Raw genomic sequence first — 20,328 nt, 5'->3', positions numbered from 1 at the left:
TTCGGGCGGTCCCATCCACGGGAAACGGGGGGAGGGGGGGGGGACGGCGGAGCGGGGCGAGGCGAGGAGCCCAGCGAACGCTCTCTCGAAGCCCGGCGAGCCGGTGATTGGCGTGCGCGGCCGCCAATAGGGCGAGGCGGCGGTCGGGGGAGCCAATGGGCTCAGAGCGCTGCCGGGGCGGGGCACAGGGGAGGGGGCGGCGCGGGGCGGGCACCGCGCGTGCGCTGGGGTGGAGGAGGAGGGGCCGTGTCGTGTCCGTGTCGGCTCCAGGGAGGGTCGGGCGGAGGGAGGGGAGGATGGAGCGGGCGGCCGGGCGGCCGTGAGCGGGGCGGGAGCGGAGCCAGAGCGGAGCCAGCAGGCCGCGGGCAGGCCCGGGCGGGGGAGAGGCGAGGCAGGGAAGGGAAGGAAGGCAGGCAGCCGGGTGACGGGTCGTGCGGCGGAGAGGGCTCCGGACGGAGAGCGGGCGGGCGGCCGGGGCTCCCGCTCCGCAGGGCGGCCGGCGGGGCAGGATGAGCCAGGAGGAGATCCTGAGGAAATTCATTAAGCGAGTCCAGGCCATGAAGGACACGGACCACAATGGGGAGGACAACTTCGCCAGCGACTTCATGGTGAGGGGCGGTGGCGCGGGCGGGGCGGGTGGGGCTCCTGCCTCCCCCCGGGCTGGGGGGGTGACCCGCAGCCCCTTCCCCATCCCCCCGCCAGCGAGGGGGTGTCGGGGCGGGCGGGCGTCGCATCCCTGGGGGTGACTTGTTATTGTGTGCCCCGGGGCTCGGCCGGCTCCCCGTGCTCACCAGCACTTCGGAGCTCGGCGGGGGAGGGAGAGTGTCCGCCTGGATTCAGTCTCCTTCCTGCCCCCCAGCCCCAGGAGGTTTGTCACCGCGGTCCCGGCCCTTCCCCGCTCCTGGCGAGGTGCTGGTCATCGGTTCTTGCAAAATTAACCGGGAGGCTCCTCGTCCGCCCGCCCCGCTGCTTCCCTGAGCACATAAAGAGGACAGGCGGGGTGGGGGGGCTGCGAGCGCTTCCTCGCCCTTGCAGCCCCTTTTCTGCAGGGGTGCCGTCTACGATGTCAACTGGGGATAATCGGGCACTCCTTCCCTCCTTCTCCTTTCATCTGCCCCTGTAGGTGCCTGCTTGAGCTTTCTTTCCGAGGAGATGTGTTAAATGTATTGATAGTCCTTGGAGGAATATTCATCTTCCCTTCGCTAACATCTCCCATCCCCCATCACAGCCCTGCCTGTATCCCTCGTCCTTTCTTCCTTCCAGATCAGTTCACCGTCAGCCTTTGGTTAACGTGTGCGCTCGGGGAAGAATTCTGTTGGAGAATTAGTGATTTTCCTGGTTTATTTTAGCTGCTTAATTAGGCTGTTAAAATATCTCGGGAGTTTTATCTTTTGAACTGCTCGTCTGAGATGTGAACAATAATTTTGATTGGGCAGATGTTGCTGGCACTTTTCAATATCATTTAAATACTTACTATCAAAAGGCAGTTTGACCCACGGAAGAGCTGAAGGAGAGCGGGTTAGTGCCCTCCGTATCTGCCTTTGTAGCTCGTTTCATTATGCTCTTTGGGATTAGAATCACATCGTTAGCCCTTTAAGCTGTCAGTCTGTGCTAGTGGTTTGGGAACAAAAAAAAAAAATAAATCTCAATGTAAGTGTCGCATCGGAGATTGTCCGAAATGTGGGGAGGAGGCCGCGGATGTTGCGCAAGGCGGAGAGGGGCGTTGGGAGCGCTGGCAGGTCCAGGGGTGGAAGAGGAAGTGGACTTTGGGAAGTAACGAGTTCATCCAGGGTGGGGAGGGAGCCCGTGGGAAATCGGCCACGCTCTTTGGGCAGGATTTTGCAAATACTAAAACTATGCTGCTGAAACATCTGAGCGTGTGGGAAAGGAAGAGAGAAACGTGTGAAATGAAGAACGGCATTGGAGCGATAGGACCTTTCTAAAATCTTCATATGAGAGCTTAGAGGTTACAGAATTTGACAGACGCTTTTCATGAAGTTATAGTTTTAATAATATAATTGCTATTTAACCCGAATTTATATCTTGTCTTGTACTGATGAGTCCATCTTGTTCATGTAAATTATATATACCTTACAGAACGGCTGGCCTAGACTAGTGCAAAATGCGGGACATTTTTAATAATCTCTATGTTAAGTACTTTGTTCTAGATCTCCTAATCCACCTCTACCATTTCATATCTGATAATTATCCTGATATTTTAGCTTTGTTGTAGTCAAATGATATACAATACATATTTTTATCATCTGTTCTTTGAAGCAGTGGCACCTCTGTGTGGAAAAATAGCTTTTGTTTCAATTTCTCTATTTGACAGCATATTTCTGTAGCTTTCAGTGGTATAGACAGTGAGTTTTCCCATTGCTTTCCTGCAGCAGTAAGACAAGAGAATATGGGTAAAAATGGGAAAATACGATTATAGGAACTAATGGGCAAGACATTTCAGGAGAAAGATGTATTACCTGAAAGAGTGTTAAATGTTTCAGGGAGAATTGTGTTGAAAATTTCTTTTGTCCTCTTAACACTTTGTATTTCAAACTTTCATATTTGATTTTTGTATCAGAAATTAAAGGAAAACCAGGATCATAAAAATTAGGATCTTCAGTTCTAATATTCACCTTTATTTAGTAAAGCAGACATAGATTAGTGTGATGACAAGAATCATAATTGCCGATTTTCAAATTTTTTTTCACTATGAATGTATTGAGGTATTTTGGGATTTTTGGGGTATGTGTTTTAGGGTGTATTTGGCTGTCTTAACAGAGCCATAGTTGTTCTTTGAAATGATTGAAAAGGAAGAAGGAAAGAGAGGTAAAGGGGATATAAGTTACAGTATTCTGTTCAGTTAAAGAATTAGTAGCTACTTTTTGAGGAGTGAGAAGGGAGGAAGTTGTGTTTTCTCATTTAAGTGCAGGATGTGCACTGTGGCTGTTAAATAGCGGCAAATTTGTGGAATAGGAATTGCTGTTACTCATTGCTTCATTTCCAAGTCAAAATGGAATCTAAAATATGAATGGCATAGTGGGTGACTGCAAATGAAAACAATTCTTTACCTTTAGGTCTTTATTGCCTTTGAATGTGTTGAGTAATAGGCTTAAAGAGTTGTATATAGGTCTGAGTGAATCAACTAAAAGTACGTGCTGGGTGCCAAGGAGTGCTGGAGGAGAGGGTAGAGAAGCTAGAGGTGTGCACATAGGTAGGATGATAAGCGTGGCTGATTGCTATTGAAAGTCCAGAGAGTAGATGACTAAGACTGCAATTTAATAATGCCATTGACATACCTGGAAACAACTTCCTCTTGGAAGGTGGAAAGTTGATTATTACCCACTCCACCACTGCCTCCCTACCTCCCCCCGAAAACAAGATAAATTCTAAATCTGGGCACCAGTAGCAAGTTTGTTACTGGAAATCAAATGTATTAAATTAATTTGCACTAGGAAGTAAGCAGGATTTATTAGTAGATCACTTCAGTGCTCTGGGTGTGCACGGGTAGGATTAAATTAAGTGGATAGTTTGAAAACTGGACAGACATGTCTGTGAGCCTTGCCAGTAATCATGTATGTGTGAATATGGGGCAAGTGGGCTTTTTCCTAAAATAATATAGGTTAGGATTTTGCTACTATGGTTGCAGTACATCCAGGAGTATACTTTTTCCTGGGCTTTTGCTGATATTGCTATTTGGGTAGAAGGAAATAAGTATAGATTGCTTCCTCTTGGTGTTTCATGCTGTATGAATACAACCAGCATGGTCTAGGTTCTCATCTTTTTGTAACAAACATGTGTCTTACTTACATCATGTGTCTTCTAACAAGGGTGAGAAGTCAAAGTTCCATATGGAGGAAAACAACTATTCTAGAATTTAGAAAGACCTTGGTAAATATTATTTGCTGATTTTTTTTTTAAAAAATTAATTTACCACAATTAACACATTTTTGTTTTCTTACGTTATAGTCATGACTGCATTCTGACCTTCTCATTTCCCTTGTTTGATATGGGTTGCTATTGTTATAGGAGAACTGAAATATGATTAGTGTGAAGCTTTACCATCAAAAATCAGATTTTTCAGTTGTTTTCTGATATATGACTGTCTTGCTTCATTTTTGAGTTACACATTTGGCTAATCTAATGTCGTAGAACACAGTATGTGGCTGAGAATTTTTTTTTTCTGGTGATGGATACTGTGTAGAGGACCCTCAGTTGCTGTTTGGAGGTAGTGGTGTTAAAATGATCTTGTCTTAAATCATCAGTCTAAATAATAATAATTTTTTTTTAAACAACTATGTTACACCTACTCGCAGATCTCTTTATACCTTTCATTCGAGGGGGCACAGATAATTAACCCAACTGAATATTGTGTGTTTGTATTCTGTTCAATCTGTCTAAGCTGAAACATTTAGGTTTGGAAACAGTAAAGTACTCAAGGTGCTGTTTTCTGAACTACGAAAGGGAATTTGAATGGTTTGGAACAGGTGAAGAACTAGTTTCTATGCTTTTTACCTCTAATTGGTTTTGGTCTTGACATTTTCATATTTAAGCGCTTTGAACTGATTGTTTTGTGAAAATGCTGTTTAAAAAAATGGGAGATGAATGTGTTTGACTCGTAAGGATAAAATGTAGCTGATCATAGGAAGTGCTACACCAGATGTTAGAAAACTTGCTTTGTGTGTTTTTGGAGGTTTTTGTCTTTGTACTGTTTGTTGGTGGTTTTTTTTCCGGAAAAGGCACAATTTCTAAAGTGCTTAAAGGTTGCTTAAAATGAATGAAATCTACACTATACTAAATCACTGATTAAAATTACTAAGATACATAGTGAAAGTCCACATACAGATGCCAGTCATGACATAGCTTTTGTTCTGGTTCTGGAACAGCATTAGGGATACCGGAAATACCTATTCAACTGTAGCACTTCAGAAATGCCCCTCTTAAGAGCTTGTCTGTGTATTAATGTGCATTTGCATAAGCCTTTCTGATTCAAATACTATTAGTGCCCCTCTTGAGCGTCTGTGAAGATATCTTTCAAATTTATAAGGCAGGCATATAATCTGGAAACTTATAAAACATTTATCTTTTTTTACTGTCTCTGCTTTTTTTTTTTAGGTCCCACTGAATAGACATTTTTGGAAGCAATGTTTTCTAGTATCTATTTAATGAGTTTCATGCTTGTAATAGATGGTTAGAAACACTAATGCTTTGTCATGTGTTATAAAATGCATGCTTTTCAAGAGATACTATTTGTATCTGCAAAGGTTAAACTGGAAAAAAGGCTTTGGTAGAATCAATTAGATGGTCAACTGTTTCTTGAAACTTCAAATCCAAGATTTAATTGGTGTTAACAGAGGTTTGCATGGAATTCTTGTAAATTGGGTTCTTTTGAAAAAACCTCAACTGTTTGGAGCACTTATTTTCCCTAAAGTGTGACAGAAGGAGTAATTGCCTTGGAGAAAATGACCCGTAAGTGCGTTGTACAGCTGATCAGTTATAAGAAACTCTGCTCATAGCAATGAGTTAATAGGTCATAGGCAGCTGTCACTTTAGATATGCCTTGTGCATTTTTATCATTTCAGGGTTAAGTATTGGATCTGTTAGTAGTCACCTTTCATGTTATGCTTAAATTTGCATGCAAATGTATTTTTAAAGTTTTGTTTCCATTAATTGTATTTCAGCTAGATGCTGTTAATTTCTATGTGGGGGGCACACCCCAGCACATTAGTTCATTGTGTAGGTTATAGTCATCTAGGCCATTCATAAAGCTTCTTTTACATGGACCAGATCTGGTTGGAGCAATGTGACTGAATAGTCATTTCAGTAAACCCAAATTTTAGAGGCTTCTGAAATTTTGTGAAATACTGTTTATTCAGTGTTATATGAAAATACAATTTTACATGAACAATCATTCAGTTTAAATATTCAGCTTCTTTGTCCCCTTCTAAGGAAATGGGTGCTGTTTCTGTTGCTTCAAAGATGCCATTCTGAATTTTCATAGAGGCAGTTGAATACAACCACAAAGCTGCTGTAGTGACCCTGGGGTATAAGAACTTGCAGGCTCTGCCTAAAATTGCTGTTCTTTCAGCACACGAAACTAAACCAAATCAGTTAGGCAATGCTCTGGGTTGTGTCAAATATCTTGTGTGGTAATAAGTTCTGTTTGCTCATTTTCCAAAGACAGCAGTGTGTAAGTCTACTGTTCTCATGGAATAAAGGGTTGTGTATGGATTTTGCAGATTAAAGAATTTTTCAGGAGGAACAAATGGTAATGTTGGCCTTGCACCTCATGGCATACCACATACACTCCAAATAATTTAAATAGTATGTCAAATACATCCTTTGTTTTTATTCTTACCTCAATTCTACAGCAACTTTTGCTGTATTTAGTTATAGGTGTATATAGATAGATACATATCAGTAGATACCTATACATGGATGTGTCTCATGTTACCATAATTCATCAACCTTATACTCCAATCTACAGTTCTGTAGCTCCATGTAGAGGCTTATGTATTTGTGTATAGTTCTATGTCTGTGTCTTACTCTGCATATATGTCACTGATCTATAGTATGAATTTTTTGATTTGGATTGCATGTAATTTACTTTAAAATTGCAGTAGGTTCAGACTGTTTTTCCTTGATGCTTTTATAGCTAAATATAAGTTATCAACTCTGCAAGCAGGGGAAGGTTGAGCAGATATTCAGATCATGAGTGCAACAAAAGTCTGAGGCTTCTATATTCATCTCTTAAAGGCATTGGTTTGTAATAAACAGAAATTATGTTTTATCTTCTTCATTGTTACTATTTAAGATTTGTGGGTTTTCCATTGTGCACAGCTACAGTTTGACTATAGTATACTTAGTACAAAGGACTTTTTGACATAGGGAACATAGTAATGCAAAATAGTAATGCTGGGAAAACGTGAAACTGTAGGAATACCTTGGGTGTGCATTTCTAGAAGTGAAATCAGATGGTAGATGATGTTTATTTTTTCTTGGCCTTATAAAACAGCCTTCAGTTAGGGAGAGGCATCAGTGTTAAAGGTCAGATAAGGAACTGAGTAAAGCACAAGTGAATTAGGTAGAGCAGGAGCTCTTTGTGCCATTAGGAAGTGAAGTGTTTGCATCCTGGTGTTTTCCTCAAGCTCTTTTACTCCACAATTGCTGTGGCCAGCACAGGCTTGGATAACTCAGCTGTGTGTGTTTGCCATAAATGAACCAAGTATATGCATTTCTATTTCTTTTAACTAGCATATGAATGTTGCAGAGAGATTAAGCTCTTAGTTTTCCTGCTTCATCTGGCAAAATAACTTGCTAATATAAACCCTTGAATTGCTTGTTCAAATTTGAGCAATCAGAATGTGTTTATGAAAGGAGAGCACTCTGGTATGGCTGTGGAGTTTTGGATCTGGAACCTGGAGCCCCAGAGAGCGGCTGTATTGTTGGAGCTGTGTCTGGAGTCCCTCTGCGTCTTCAAGAAAGCAGATTGTGTTCAGACCCAGTATTGGTGAGACAATATGAGTGCAAAGCCAGTAGCTTTACTAGGGAGGCTGAGAGTGCAGCAAGGTAAGGAAAGAGTTGTAAGAGCAGAAGAGCACAGTCAGGTCTGTCAGGCTTTAGGGCTGCCATTCTGGGTTGGAAACTGTTGTTTTAAAGTGTCTCTGAATACTTGTGTCAGGATGTTTCAGTCACTGAGGTTTGCATAGGAAAGTTACTGCTGGTGTCCCTGAGGGCCTTGTTCTAGCTACTCTTTTGTCATCAGCTTTAGAATGAAAAAATTCTTACACAGCTAAAAAGATCAAGTAGAGAAGAATGTTTCCCAAAAAGTACCAGATAAATAGAGGTATAAATGGATGACCTAGTTCAGGTGACCTGATTTTTGCTCCTGTCCTCCTACAAGCCAATACTTTTAATTTCTTTAAAAGGCAATTTTATTGGTGTTAATTTATGGGAAGACTTAAAGGCAATATTGTCCTAATGGAAGTGTCTTGTGAAAGAAAAACCTTGAAGAATTGAATTATCAGCTCTAAAAAGTAGCAAGGCAGTTACTTCAATGGGGGAAAATATTACTAGACCACTGAAGCTATGAATGATGTTGCTTCACGGGATACACATGTCACTAGGAACAAAAGCAAATAAAGAAACATGTTTCATTCAGTCATTCAGATTCCTGGAAGGAAGCATCATTAGTTTTGATGGAAATCCCACCGTAATGCTTCTGACATTTAATTTTCTATATTCATTTTACTTCTGAGCTCCCTTAGTTCTGCAGAAAGAATTGAATTGCCTAGTGTTAGGAATGTGCCAAGGGCAACTACATGAGTAGACTGAAAATTTTATGTGCTGTATGGATTGGTTGGATTGTTCTATTTTTAATTTGCTGTGATTTGGAGAAATCTTAACACTGTTGTTAAGGGTATCCATATAACTTCCTTCCTTTTTGGCTGAAGGGCTATATGCTTCATGTTTTACATGTTGGAGACCAGACCTTGATTCCTAAACATTTTTGAAATTTCTTAGTTTTAATTGCCTGTTCTTTACTATAATTCTTGGTGTCTAAAGTCATGGGTTGGAAAGCATCAGTTTCTACGGGGAAGTTAGCTTTGTTAAAACCATATTGCTTTAAAGAAACTATGTACTACTTTAATTTCTTTCATTTGTGATGACACTGAACTTGTCATTTTTAAACAAACTTTTTTACATTAACTTCCTTTTTATGCAGTCTTGTAAGGTGTAGCTGGGTTTGTTTTTCGAAGGTGAGAGTACAGTGGTGGCCTCTTGAACAATTTTACAGCTTGCTGCATTTGTCCTGCTGTCTTGTCACTCTTGCTGCCTCGTGTGGATGACATCTGCTTTTTGTTTTTCTTCTGAAAACATAGATGTTTTGTACTCTTTGTGATCACAGGAAGAACAGCTTCTATGTGGATTAGTGGGAGAGTGGGGTTTTTGGGCAAATGGAGAGGCAAATGACCATCTTCTATCTGTGCAGCTGGGCTGCAGTGGGAACAAGGGGCCAAAGCTTGTTCCTTTGGGCAGCTAATGCAATCAAAGAGAGTCTGAAAGGAATGTGGTACATGAATGATGTCTTATGTTTCTGCTTTTATTAAGGTTGGGCAGTCAGCACCTCTGCTGTCCTCGCTATCTCTCTTATTGGCTTTAAGGTCAATTTCATGGATGAGGTATTGGTTTCTTGTGCTGAGCTAGACTAGTTCTAGGTTCTGGTTCATGCACATTTTTCCTGTACTTACTAGCATGATTTCCAGCTACGTGTCACAATTGAGAGTCTCAGGGGTCTGTTTCAGAATTTTTGTGTTTTCCATTGCTGATTACATTTTTTAAAAAATTTTGTCTTCCATTTTGATAGTATGGCATTATTTTTATTCTCCTGGTAGTTCTTGGAGGACACAGCTGTCTTTGAACAACTCGTTTCTAAACTGAAAGGATGTTTCATGGGTTTCCTGTCCAAGTGTTCAGAGGACTTGTCAGTGTAGATTATGCATCCTGTTTAAATGACTGATTGCTGTGGGAACTGCACTGCTCTTGAGAAGCCTGAATAGTGTTCTACTCTGTCCTAAATGTTTCACTTCTTATTTGACTGTATTTGACTCTGTAATGCATAACCCTGTGATGGAACAGTGTCATTTTTTCCTCAAGTGTGTGGGTAGCACATGTGGTACTTGGGTATAGCTTCCTACTTAGACAAATGTTCTTGTTGGATATGTTTATCCAGTTGTTTCACTGCATAAAACTGAGAGATCAATTAATATGAAAAGCAGAACAGACAGAGAAGAAGGAGTGATAGGATTAGTGCACTGCTCTTAGACTGTGGATAGGCTGGGTTGGAAGTTAATGACTGGCTGCTTTGTGAGTGAGTAAAATTAATCATGGAGATGTCTCAGTGGTAAATGTATTGTGTCCGGCATATTTGCAGTGCACAGCTCTTTTTTTACTGTCTTTACACATGTAGAAAATAAGTCTTAATTCTTCCTTTATTTTCTACTTGAATCTTTACCTTCATGCATGGGAAGCAGGATTACAACTGTAATGCTTTTGTTATTACTTACTCCCTCATGTATATTCTGATAATTTTAGCAAATAGGTAATAGTTAATTGAAATGAATACAGTTGTCCAGTAGGAATACTCAGAGGAAACATTTAGCTCAAAATAACACTGGAAAATGAAACACTGTTCTGGAGGGAAGGGCATATGTAGGTTAGTTGAACTGCTTCAAGAAACTGAGAATTCCTGCAAAGTTGAATTAATTATGAATTGCCTATAGGGCAGCACCCCTTTACACAAACTGCTAAAGGAAGGAAATAATCTCTTGGATACTGTGAATGTCCCCAGTTAGCTCTAAGTATTCAACAGTTACTTCTAAGATTTCAATTTAGTAGTTTAGTAGTTTAAGTGGTTACAAAACTGTGGATTTTTATTATGACCAAATCAGACTGTAAAATTAATTTTAACTCATTTTCTTTGGGGTGCATAAACAGAACTGTGATGTTAATGTACATATAGGGAACTATATGTAAATGTTAATGGAGAAAAATTATTTTAAGCAGGTAGAAAGGACTTGGAAGGTACTACAGGCACACACTCAAGGAATTTACTTGAGTAAAGAAATAGGATATTTTATAGATGCTTTATTTTTCTGTTATTTCTACTTCATGAAGACTAGGCCCAAAAAGGAGAAATATGTTATTTCCTTTAATAGCTATTTGCTACAGAATTGCATTAAGCACTACACAGGCACTTAAATATGAGTCTGCTTTTCAAAGTGAATGCTCTGAAATAAGTTGTTATTAAGCTGCAGGTTAAGCCTATCACAACCTTTTATATTTTCCTTATAAACAGAGAAACTTTTCCAGAAGCTATTCCACAGAACTGCTGGGGAAATTGCCCTGACATTCTGTAGTAACATTACTACAGTCACTTCTTTAGCTGGTGCAATCTATTTTCTTAATATTTTGACTAAGCTGATGAAATACCAGCTCTCATTTCTTTTCACTTTTGTGGTGAAAATGCAACCTCCAAATTGTCTGAGATGTCAACTTCCTATTTTTGTTGTTCTGAAAAGAGTGGGTGAAATGGTGGCAGAGAAGCCTAGATATATTCTTTATAAATTACAGAAGTCTATAGTCTGTTGATAAATTATTTAAAGTGTGAGATCAGTAACACTGAAAAAAATGCGTGTATCCCAAAGTCAGCAAGCTGTTGCCATAAATTTCCTAAGGGGAAGAATATTTCTTTCTAAAATGCTAGCTAATTCCATAACTAATTTTAATATGGGATAGCCTGAATGTGAGCTTTTATTTGGTACCTCACACATGATTAAACACTGTAGTACTTTTGGTGCAAAGCTATGGCAACATGTCTTTCTGGCATGGCAGTTTAAATGCATTAGCACTGTTTAAGTTGGTGATCGTGTGAAAATGAAGCCAGCATCCTGTTTCTCCAGCCTTACAGCATACATAATGGGCTTCCCTTCCTGTATTCACAGAAAAAATATTCCCTGTCTGGTACAGTGAGATGATATGATCATCCATGAAAGTATGTGGATATAAAAAATCTCAATGATGATATCTTTAGCTCTTATGGGGAAACGTAGCTTCCAGATATATTAAATGTATATGAGTATATGTTGTATGTGTATTTATATGTTTAGAAGTGAGAAAAGCAGCAATGAAATAACAAGGGAATTCAGTGAAGGGATATAAGTAGGTTAAGAACTTATTTATTTCTAGAGACAGTACCTTTCGAACAAAAAATCACCATGATTTTTTACTAAGTAGAGGATCTTGATGTCAGGGAGGCACTGGAATTGACTTTTGTAAATAAATGCAAAAGTTAGTTTCTTCTATTCTGTGAGTGCCATGTGGTTTATTTTCTATTGAGCTGTTGTATTACTTACCACTTTAACACCCCCCAGAACTTGATGCTGAAGTCAGGAGTTTCCCAAATTGCATACTGATAGCACAAATGAAAGAGTTTGCATGGAACACCTGAATAAGATAAATGATAACAAAGCAGACAATATTTACTTATTATCTTGGGTTTTTTTTCCCCTCCTTCCCCTGCTAACAGATTATTTTTAGTGTGGTACTGGAATCTGGTGTTTACTGGTGACAACTGAGAGGGTGGAATGTTGTTCTTATGGGAATGTGGCTCTATTAGTTTTGCATGGCCTGATTTTGGTAGCGGGTGGGGGCTACAGGAGTGGCTTCTTTGAGAAGCCACCAGAGGCTTTCCCCACATCCAACAGAGCCAATGCCAGTGGCTCCAAGAGGGACCCATTGCTGGCCAAGGTTGTACCCATCTGTGATGGTGGTAGTGCCTCTGGGATAACATATTTAAGATGAAAACCCAAAAAAATTATTGCGCAGAAGTAATTGCAGCCAAAGAAGAGCAGAGTGAGAATATCTGAGAGAAACAGCCCTGCAGGCACCCAGGTCAGTGCAGAAGGATGGGCAGGAGGTGCTCCAGGTGCCAGAGCAGATTCCCCTGCAGCCCCTGGAGAGGCAGCTGTGCCTCTGCAGCCCAGGGAGGTCCATGGGGGAACAGAGATCCACCTGCAACCCCTGGAGGACTCCACCCTGGAGCAGGTGGATGCATGAAAGAGGGCTTGTGACCCTGTGGGAAGCCCACCCTGGAACAGACTCCTGACAGGGAGAGGCCTATGCTGGACCAGGTTTCCTAGTAATACTTGTGACCCTGTGGGAGTCACATTGGAGCACTCTGTTCCTGAAGGGCTGCACCACATGGAAATGTGACCCACACTGGAACAGCTCATGAACTGTAGCCTGTGGGAAGGGCTCACAGTGGAGAAGTTTCTGGAGAACTGTCTCCTGTGGTAGGGACCACATGCTGGAGCTGGGGAACGTCTCTCCCTGAGCAGTGGCAGAAGAAAAGCATGTGATGAACTGACTGTCACTCCCATTGCCCATCTCCCTGCTCTGCTTGCGAGGAGGATGTAGAGCCTGGGAAAGACGGAGGGGTGGAGGAAGAGTGTTTTGGTTTGTTTTGTTTGTATGGGGAAGGATTTTTGTGGAAGAAAAGACAAATGCTTGCTCATGTCAGCTTCCTCTTGTATTCATACTCTTGTCTTTGACTTGTCTTTAGCTTATTGGATCTAGCTTCTGGACATTATATAAACAAGATATCCTTCAGGAGTTCTGTATTTATGTCAGCTGGTTGTTGAATCATCCTATGAAGTGTGTAGTTTTCCACTGGGCATAGTACTTCTGTCAGATCTTATGCAAATTGCAACATGTGTTTTTGACCCTTATCAACTCTGATCTGTCTTGAATGTTTCAATTCTGCTCCTCTCTTTATGTTGTGATTGGATTTTACTATTTTTTTTAAATTTCTGTTTGTGCTGCCTTATCCCTGAGCTGCTGAAATTCTTTCTTTCTTTTTTAAAAACCTTTGATTTTCACTGGTTTTGGATGACAGAAGCTGTTGCATGATGAGTGGAAAACCATGTGAATAAGTTTCATATGCTTCTTCAACTTTGCCTCACTTCTAGACTAGAAGCAATTCAGAACAAGCATTAGCTTTTTTACAGTTGTCATGGATTTGATGAACTGAAGGTAAATTATTATCTATGGTTGGGTACCCTTTAAAGCTGTCTGAGTATTGCATGATCAGTTGTTGGATTGTAAGGAAGTATATGTGTGGGGGTTTTGGCTTTTTTCTTAATTTAATGGTCAAAGTAGAACTGGCTGGTCTATTTGGGTCTTGGTTTTAAATTCAGAACAGAGTGCTTAGCTGCACATTGTATTGACCTTGTTATCCTCATAAAGAGAAAGTTACATTTATAAATGTTACCTGGCTCTGATAGTCACTGGGTTTTTAATTACTATGGACAATGAGATTTAACCAGACTGGTTTAAATGGTCTTTGTAAGAATCTTTATGAATTTTCTTTATGAATTTTTATGGATATCTTTATGGATTTTACTTCTGTGGTTTGTTCATTTCACCAGGAATAATATTTCAGGGTTTGTATTGGACCAGGTAATATTTCTTATAGATCCCTTTCCTCAAAAGAGTCACTGTAGTGTTGAGCTGTTTTCTAAGCTTGGTTATTACAGACATTCATGGAGTCCAAAGCCTAATTTGAATATTCAGAAATAAATATTGAGTCCTGACAGCTACAGGGGATGCAGTCAGTTTTTAGAGGGAATAGCAGTGAGGCTTGCACTGGGGCCGGGATGCAATCTTCTAGTAAGTGATGTACTTGAGTGTTCTCACATCCTGTACTGTTCACCATAATGCATCTATAAGAAGCACTTGCATCCTGATAAGACTTTGTGATACTTCACTGCGCCTGTGAATTAATTTGCTTTGGCTGTAGAGTATGTGTTTCTGTATTTTGCATTTTAAAGCCAGGACTTAGCAATCCTGTATGTCTCATCCTATTACTTGTCATGCAGTTACTGTCTCTTTAGAACAAACGTTTATTCCTGTCTAGGCTTATTAGCATTAATAGCTGCTCTGGTTGCCCAGTGGAATACTGATGCACAATGCTAGAAACTGGGAAGGAGAAGAAGGTAGCCTTTAAGGGAAGTCATAATAGAAGGATTAAAGAGGGCATTGCTTTGGAAAAATGCTATTTTTCTTTAAAGTCAAACTGCAGCGGCAGATACAGAGGTTGAGATTGAATTTAACTGAAGTGTTGAAAATTAACTGAGGTCTTTTAAAGGTATGGATTTGGTTTGGAATGCTGCCACTTCCATTAAGGGAAAATAAGATTGAAAAACTTTGTGTCCTATTTAATTGTGCTTAAATAATTCTCCTAGCAGTGTTGGGAGTTCTGTTATTTGGAAAGGGTTATTGTTTCTCCCCAGTCCAAATTTCATGCAATATCTATAGCCTATTTTCTAGCTAGAAACACTGCAATAGGCACTCCTCAACATCTGTAGGAATTTAGAAGTTTGGTGGGTTTTTTCTGACTAAAGGTACATCTGTTTCAACACAGAAGAGTAAGTCACATAGTTTTAATTGCTGTAAGCAGCAGTGCTACTTGTTCCTTTTAAGCTGTTTAGTGCTATGTAGCCTCATTTTTCCCAGTTGCTCATTTTGTGGAGTTTTTTTGCTTGTGTTTTTGGGTTTTTTGGGGGGTTGGATGGAGGGTGTTTTTGTATTAAAAAGAAACTCCTGCTTTGGTTTAGTATTTGCTATATTTGTGAAATTTTAAATTCCATTCTTCCTTATCTTACTTGTCCCAAGAGTGGCTTTGATAGATTGGAGGAAATAACTTTGGTAATGCAACTTTCCTCATTTCCTGTATTTTATCTACTTTGTCATTCTGAAGAGCTGTCACTAGCAGTTTCACAAATTTGGAGATTTAAAATTGGAGAAATGACACCTAATTACGCTTTTAAATAATGGAAATGTAAGTTCAATGCTCAGTAAAATGCTATGATGTGTATGTTTCTTGAGGGAGGTAAAGCAACATTTTGATGGAGAAGACAGCAGAGAAGAGTAAAGATTAGGAGCAAGCTGTTCAAAATGAGGAGTTTGTGGAGATGACATTGCATTTTAGTATGAACACCTAAAGCAGGAAAGGTGTTCATGGCTTATTTATGTGCAGGTTGGCAGCCTGCTGCTCTCTCCATGAGTAATGTATGTTTAGCAACGTACTGAGTTGAAAGAGCCAGTAAAAATGTGGAAGAAGTTCTGCTTGTGCCAGGAGCTGTCACCAATATTTTACATTCAAACAAGGCCTGACTCTAGTCTCTTCAGGCAGTGGGGCTTTGTGATGCCAATCCGGTGACTGCCACTCTTCCAGAGCGTCCACTGACAGTGTCTCACCAAGTCACGTTAATTCTGTGGGTTTGCTGAAATAGGTTCTTGTTTTTCAGAATTAGAAGGTGAATTTGACCACAGCTCAGAATTATTTTAAAACACAGGTGTAAGCAGAGAAAAGAGGAGTATTTGACTGAGTGCTGAACAGCTTTGCTGTCCCTAGATGGGCAAGTGTGGGCTGCAGTCAGTGTCCCTAGCAAGTTCCTGTACAGGCAGCATTTGCTCTAAGATGAGGAAGGAATGACAATAAAAGAGATGAGTGGTTTAGGAAATAAGATTAAAGCGATAGAATTGGAGTAAAAAGCTAAGAGGTGAAATATTGTTAAAACTTTAGTTTAGGAACAGTTAGAGAAAATCTCAATATATAATAAGGTGCTGTCATTGATGATAACTATTGCCTATACAGGAAAAACAAAGCAGCTGACCCTTGTCTGTAGGGTGGGAATGAAACTGTCCTTCTGTTAGTTCATTGTACCAGAAGCTGAGCAGACTTGCATTAATGAAGCATGGCTCATACCAAACTTAAAGAATCACAAAGTATAAACAAAGAAGCCCCTCTGTCTTGATCTTACAGTCATGTAGATCAAAACCTGTCTTTCCTGTATTCCATTTGTTAGCTTCTGCAATATATGATGGAAAGAAGCAGATAAATAGTGATTTATACATTCATGGTTTCAGCTAGAGGGAATCTTCTTTAAAATCTGAAGTATGCTTTAGAATTGTATCCAAGGTGGTAGCTTGCCATTTTCTACAAGGTAGAAAAGCCCAGAATCTACTGCAGCTCCTTTTTCCTTTTTTTGAGGATTTCTTAAAATGAGAAACCTGTGATTTCCATTCAGTCTTACTAACCCTTCAGCATTTGTAGTTTACTGGCTTTGGGTGGTATCTAAACATTTGGGTACATAATTAATAATAGTGAAGTCAGAATCAATAAGCCATGAAAGAAGTATTGCTTTGTAAAGTTTAATTGGGTGCTGAGGTGAAAGGTTTGCTACTTGAACATGGTAAATTAGTTGCGTATTAATAGTTGTGATAGTTGGCACAATAGAATAATATGAATGTGATTTTCTTATGCTGCCTGGAAAGAGTCTCAAAATGCTATAAACATTTTTAGAGGTTTTTGAGGGGAGGTGTGTGGGTTTTTTTAGTGCTGTTAATCTGCTACACATGGTACAATAGGTATATTCATAATTGGGAAGAAGATGAGTAGGTGAATCTACAGATCACTGGATGTGACCAACCAATAGTGTTAGCAAGGTGGATGAAGAGATGATCTAAATAAGGCTTACAGGAAATGCTGAAGAGTTGGAATTTGGCCAGGATGTTCCCCTTGTTGCCTTTTTTGCTGTTCTCAAGAACTACTTGTTCATTAAAATTATCAAAACAATCATCTTGGAAAGAGATGGACCAGCAAGTACAGTGTTATTGTAGGGCATATATGCACATGGGAAATAAAACCTGGAGTTATTTCTGTATTGAGGGCAATTTTCTTGAGATTTCTCTGAATTTCAGCATAAGAGCAAAAGGGTAAAACTGTCTTAAACTTGCATGGGTAAATAGGATCTGAGTATAAGATAGACAGTCCCTTAAAAATAACTTGGTTATAAAAAAAAATCACTAGTTCAAGTGATCATAACTGCAGTTGTAGTGGTTGGAAGAAAATAATAATGTGAATAAGATTTTTTTTTTTTTTTAATCCTTTCCAGGCAGTGCAATGCAGTCTGGTGTAAATAGTTCAGTAGATATATTAGTAATGCAGGAGGAAGATAAGGAGATAAATTTTAGGATCATATGATACTTTTCAGGTTCTTCAGAGTATTATAACAGTGTAATGTGTCAAATTAAATGTGTAACTAGTCTAATACTTTATTGTGACTGTAGGATACTGTGAGAATGTCAGGAATGAAATGGAGCCATCCTCCCAGTCTTTTTCAATGGCAGATTCTGAGTAGAAGCTCAGGCTGTGTGTAGCAGCAGGGTGATGAGCACAGGACACCAGAACCCATCCCTGGTCAGGACATTGGCAGGTACTGCTACCTGGCATATTTCAACAGGCCCTGGACTGATTGCAAGTGTTTTACTTTTTTAGTTCTGTATAATTTCCCCCATTTTTTTTTTTTATTTTTTTTAAGTGCCTATTTCTAAGAGAAAGAGTTGTGGTGAAATTTATTTTTTTTTTTTTTAGCCTTTTCCTGTCTGACAAGAATAGCAGATGTAAGTATGCAGTAACTATAAGTGGTGCTTGAGGATGTGTTGTTAGCCAGGTCCTGTGCTTGTTCAAATTGGCTTCAAGGTGTATTTCTTGCTGGGGGATTAAAAGATTCTCTGGCAGACTGATCCAATATCTTCAAAAAGAAAGAAGTCTGTACTTCATAACCCTCTGAATTATTGAATAATTTTTTTTTTCAACTTCATAGCCTTCCCAATCTTGACAAGAATCAAAAGGTTTCTTGTGTGTGCTACCAATACAGTGATCATTTCCTTGATTGTATAGGTTTCTTACAATCCTATGTGCATTAAAATGTGACATAAAAACTTGGCTTGCTTTTTCACACCTTCCTTGTTTGTCTATTTTCTTGTGTAATTCATGGTGCTGCTTCCCCTCTGGCATGCCCTTGCCCATCAGCTCAACATAATTTGTAGAGTTGCCATTAGTTTGCAAGTATGGTCTTGTAGTTAAGTTTAAGATTCCTTTTATATCAGTATTCTCCTTTTATACTTAAATTTAGATTTTATCCTTGAAGAGGTCAGGAAGCTGGACTAGGTGTTAATTTTAGGTCTCTTGCAACTGAAATATTCCATTCAAAACTTTGTTTGCCTTAATATTCTAAATGTAGTGCAGGTGAGTAGAAAGATCTGGCTCTTTTTTCTGACAGCAGCCACTTAATGTGCCTGAACTTTGACTTTGGCTCTGCCCTTTATTTAGGGTGTGGTGTTTCATGCCTATCACAGCGGATTTCACACTGTGCTGTAATAATTTACATTATTGCTTCTAAGTCTAAGCCTCTTTAAGCCTGACTTATATTTTAGTAGAGGTAGAACCCATTCTCGTGGTTTGGTTGTTGGTGGGGTTTTTTTTGTCCAAAAACATTGGTTGGTGTTTTGGGGTATTTCAGGAAGAGGGAAACAGAAATACCTTTATCTTTCAGGTTTTTTAATACTTGTGTTCAGCATTCTGAAAAATATCAGTAATGTTTCACGAAAGAATTCTTAGTCATGAGGTTCTCAACTCTATTGGCTGAGCTTTGTGTCTAGGGCTATATTTGTTCTGTGTCTCTTAGGCACACTTGTTTCATTTGTGGCCCAGAGATGCTTTATAAGAATTTCCTTCTGTACGGTTGGCCTGAGAACCAAGGACTGCCAGCTGCCCTATTTCCATTAGAATCCACTGCCCAAGAAGACACTGACACCTAGTGGATGGGTTCCACTGACACAGGGCAAGAGACCTGCTGCTTAGTGGCCATCTTTCTTCTAAACTTTTACCTAATTTTTCTATCTCTTAGATCCTTGGGGTTGTTAGGAAAAAGGAAAAAAAGAAAAATCCCAGTCAATTTTTATGTATCTTCTGGAGTTTGAGGGAAGTCTGTGCAGTCAAAGTAGCTATGTTTTGTTGTTGTGTTTTAAGGTTTTTTTTTGTTCCTTCAAGTCACTCGCATATGAGTCTCGATTGTTTGTAATAAAATTATTCAAGTTAGGGCATTGGCAGTTGTCCTCCCAGCCTGTGAGGAACGTGAGTTACCTGTGGAGCACAGGAAGAAGCAGATCATAAAATCGAGTGGTCTGGATTGGAAAAGACCTTAAAGATCATCTAATTCCAATGGCTCTGCTCTGGGAAGGGACATCTTGCTCAAAATCCCACACAGCCTGACCCTGAATACTTCCAAGAATGGGGCACCCACAGCTTTTATGAGCAACCTGTTGCGGTGTCTCACCACCCTCATAGTGAAGCGTTTCTTCCTAATATCTTAGCTAAACCTGCCTCTTTCGTTGCCTGTGTCCTCTGGCTACATGCCCTTGGAAAAAGTCTCTCTCCATCTCTATTGGCTGCTCTAAGGTCTCCTTGGAGCCTTGTCCAGGATGAACAACCTCAATTCTCAGCAGGTGTTCCAGCTTCTCACCTCCAAGACAGACAGTGCCTCGAAGTTGCCTTCAGATCTGTGCCTGTTCTTTCTATGAAAATTGAAGCCTAATAATTGCCTAATTGCTGCCTTGCAGCTTGTCCTGGGCATGTTTAACTGGGAACCAAGTAGCAGGAGAAGCTCTAACAAAAGCATGGATTTTCCAGGAATGTTCCTAAGCAGAGAACAGTGCTTAGAAATCAAACTTTCTGAAAACATTCATCAAAATGTTCATATTTCTTTAAAGACAAAAATAGACACTTTGTTTCTGAAATAATAAAATCCTCATTTCTTTATCAGAGACAATAAACACTGCCTAAAACTTGACAGCAGGAGATGCCATGCTTAAGTATTGCTGCAGATTACTGTTTGATCTCTCAAGTGTTTAAACTATTCTGCT

The 20,328-nt window shown here is 39.9% G+C and overlaps 1 protein-coding gene across 4 annotated transcripts in view; it reads left to right on the top strand.

Annotated features, from left to right (window-relative positions):
- Positions 1-264: 264 nt before the first annotated feature.
- LOC131573119 (tyrosine-protein phosphatase non-receptor type 12-like) overlaps positions 265-20,328 on the top strand; it is a 69,690-nt gene continuing 49,626 nt past the window's right edge. For 2 of the 4 annotated variants that reach the window (XM_058826725.1, XM_058826724.1), the window contains exon 1: positions 267-608. In XM_058826725.1, coding sequence (XP_058682708.1) covers positions 510-608 — 99 coding nt within the window. In that variant the 5' untranslated portion in view covers positions 267-509. Of the gene's footprint in view, positions 609-20,328 lie in introns of all 4 variants that reach the window. The other 2 variants (XM_058826727.1, XM_058826726.1) reach the window with 2 other exon arrangements.

Source organism: Poecile atricapillus, chromosome Z, assembly GCF_030490865.1.
Source record: "Poecile atricapillus isolate bPoeAtr1 chromosome Z, bPoeAtr1.hap1, whole genome shotgun sequence".
Classification (NCBI taxonomy): domain Eukaryota; kingdom Metazoa; phylum Chordata; class Aves; order Passeriformes; family Paridae; genus Poecile; species Poecile atricapillus.
Note: the sequence above shows the minus strand (reverse complement) of the source record. Positions and strands in the feature narration are given on the sequence as shown.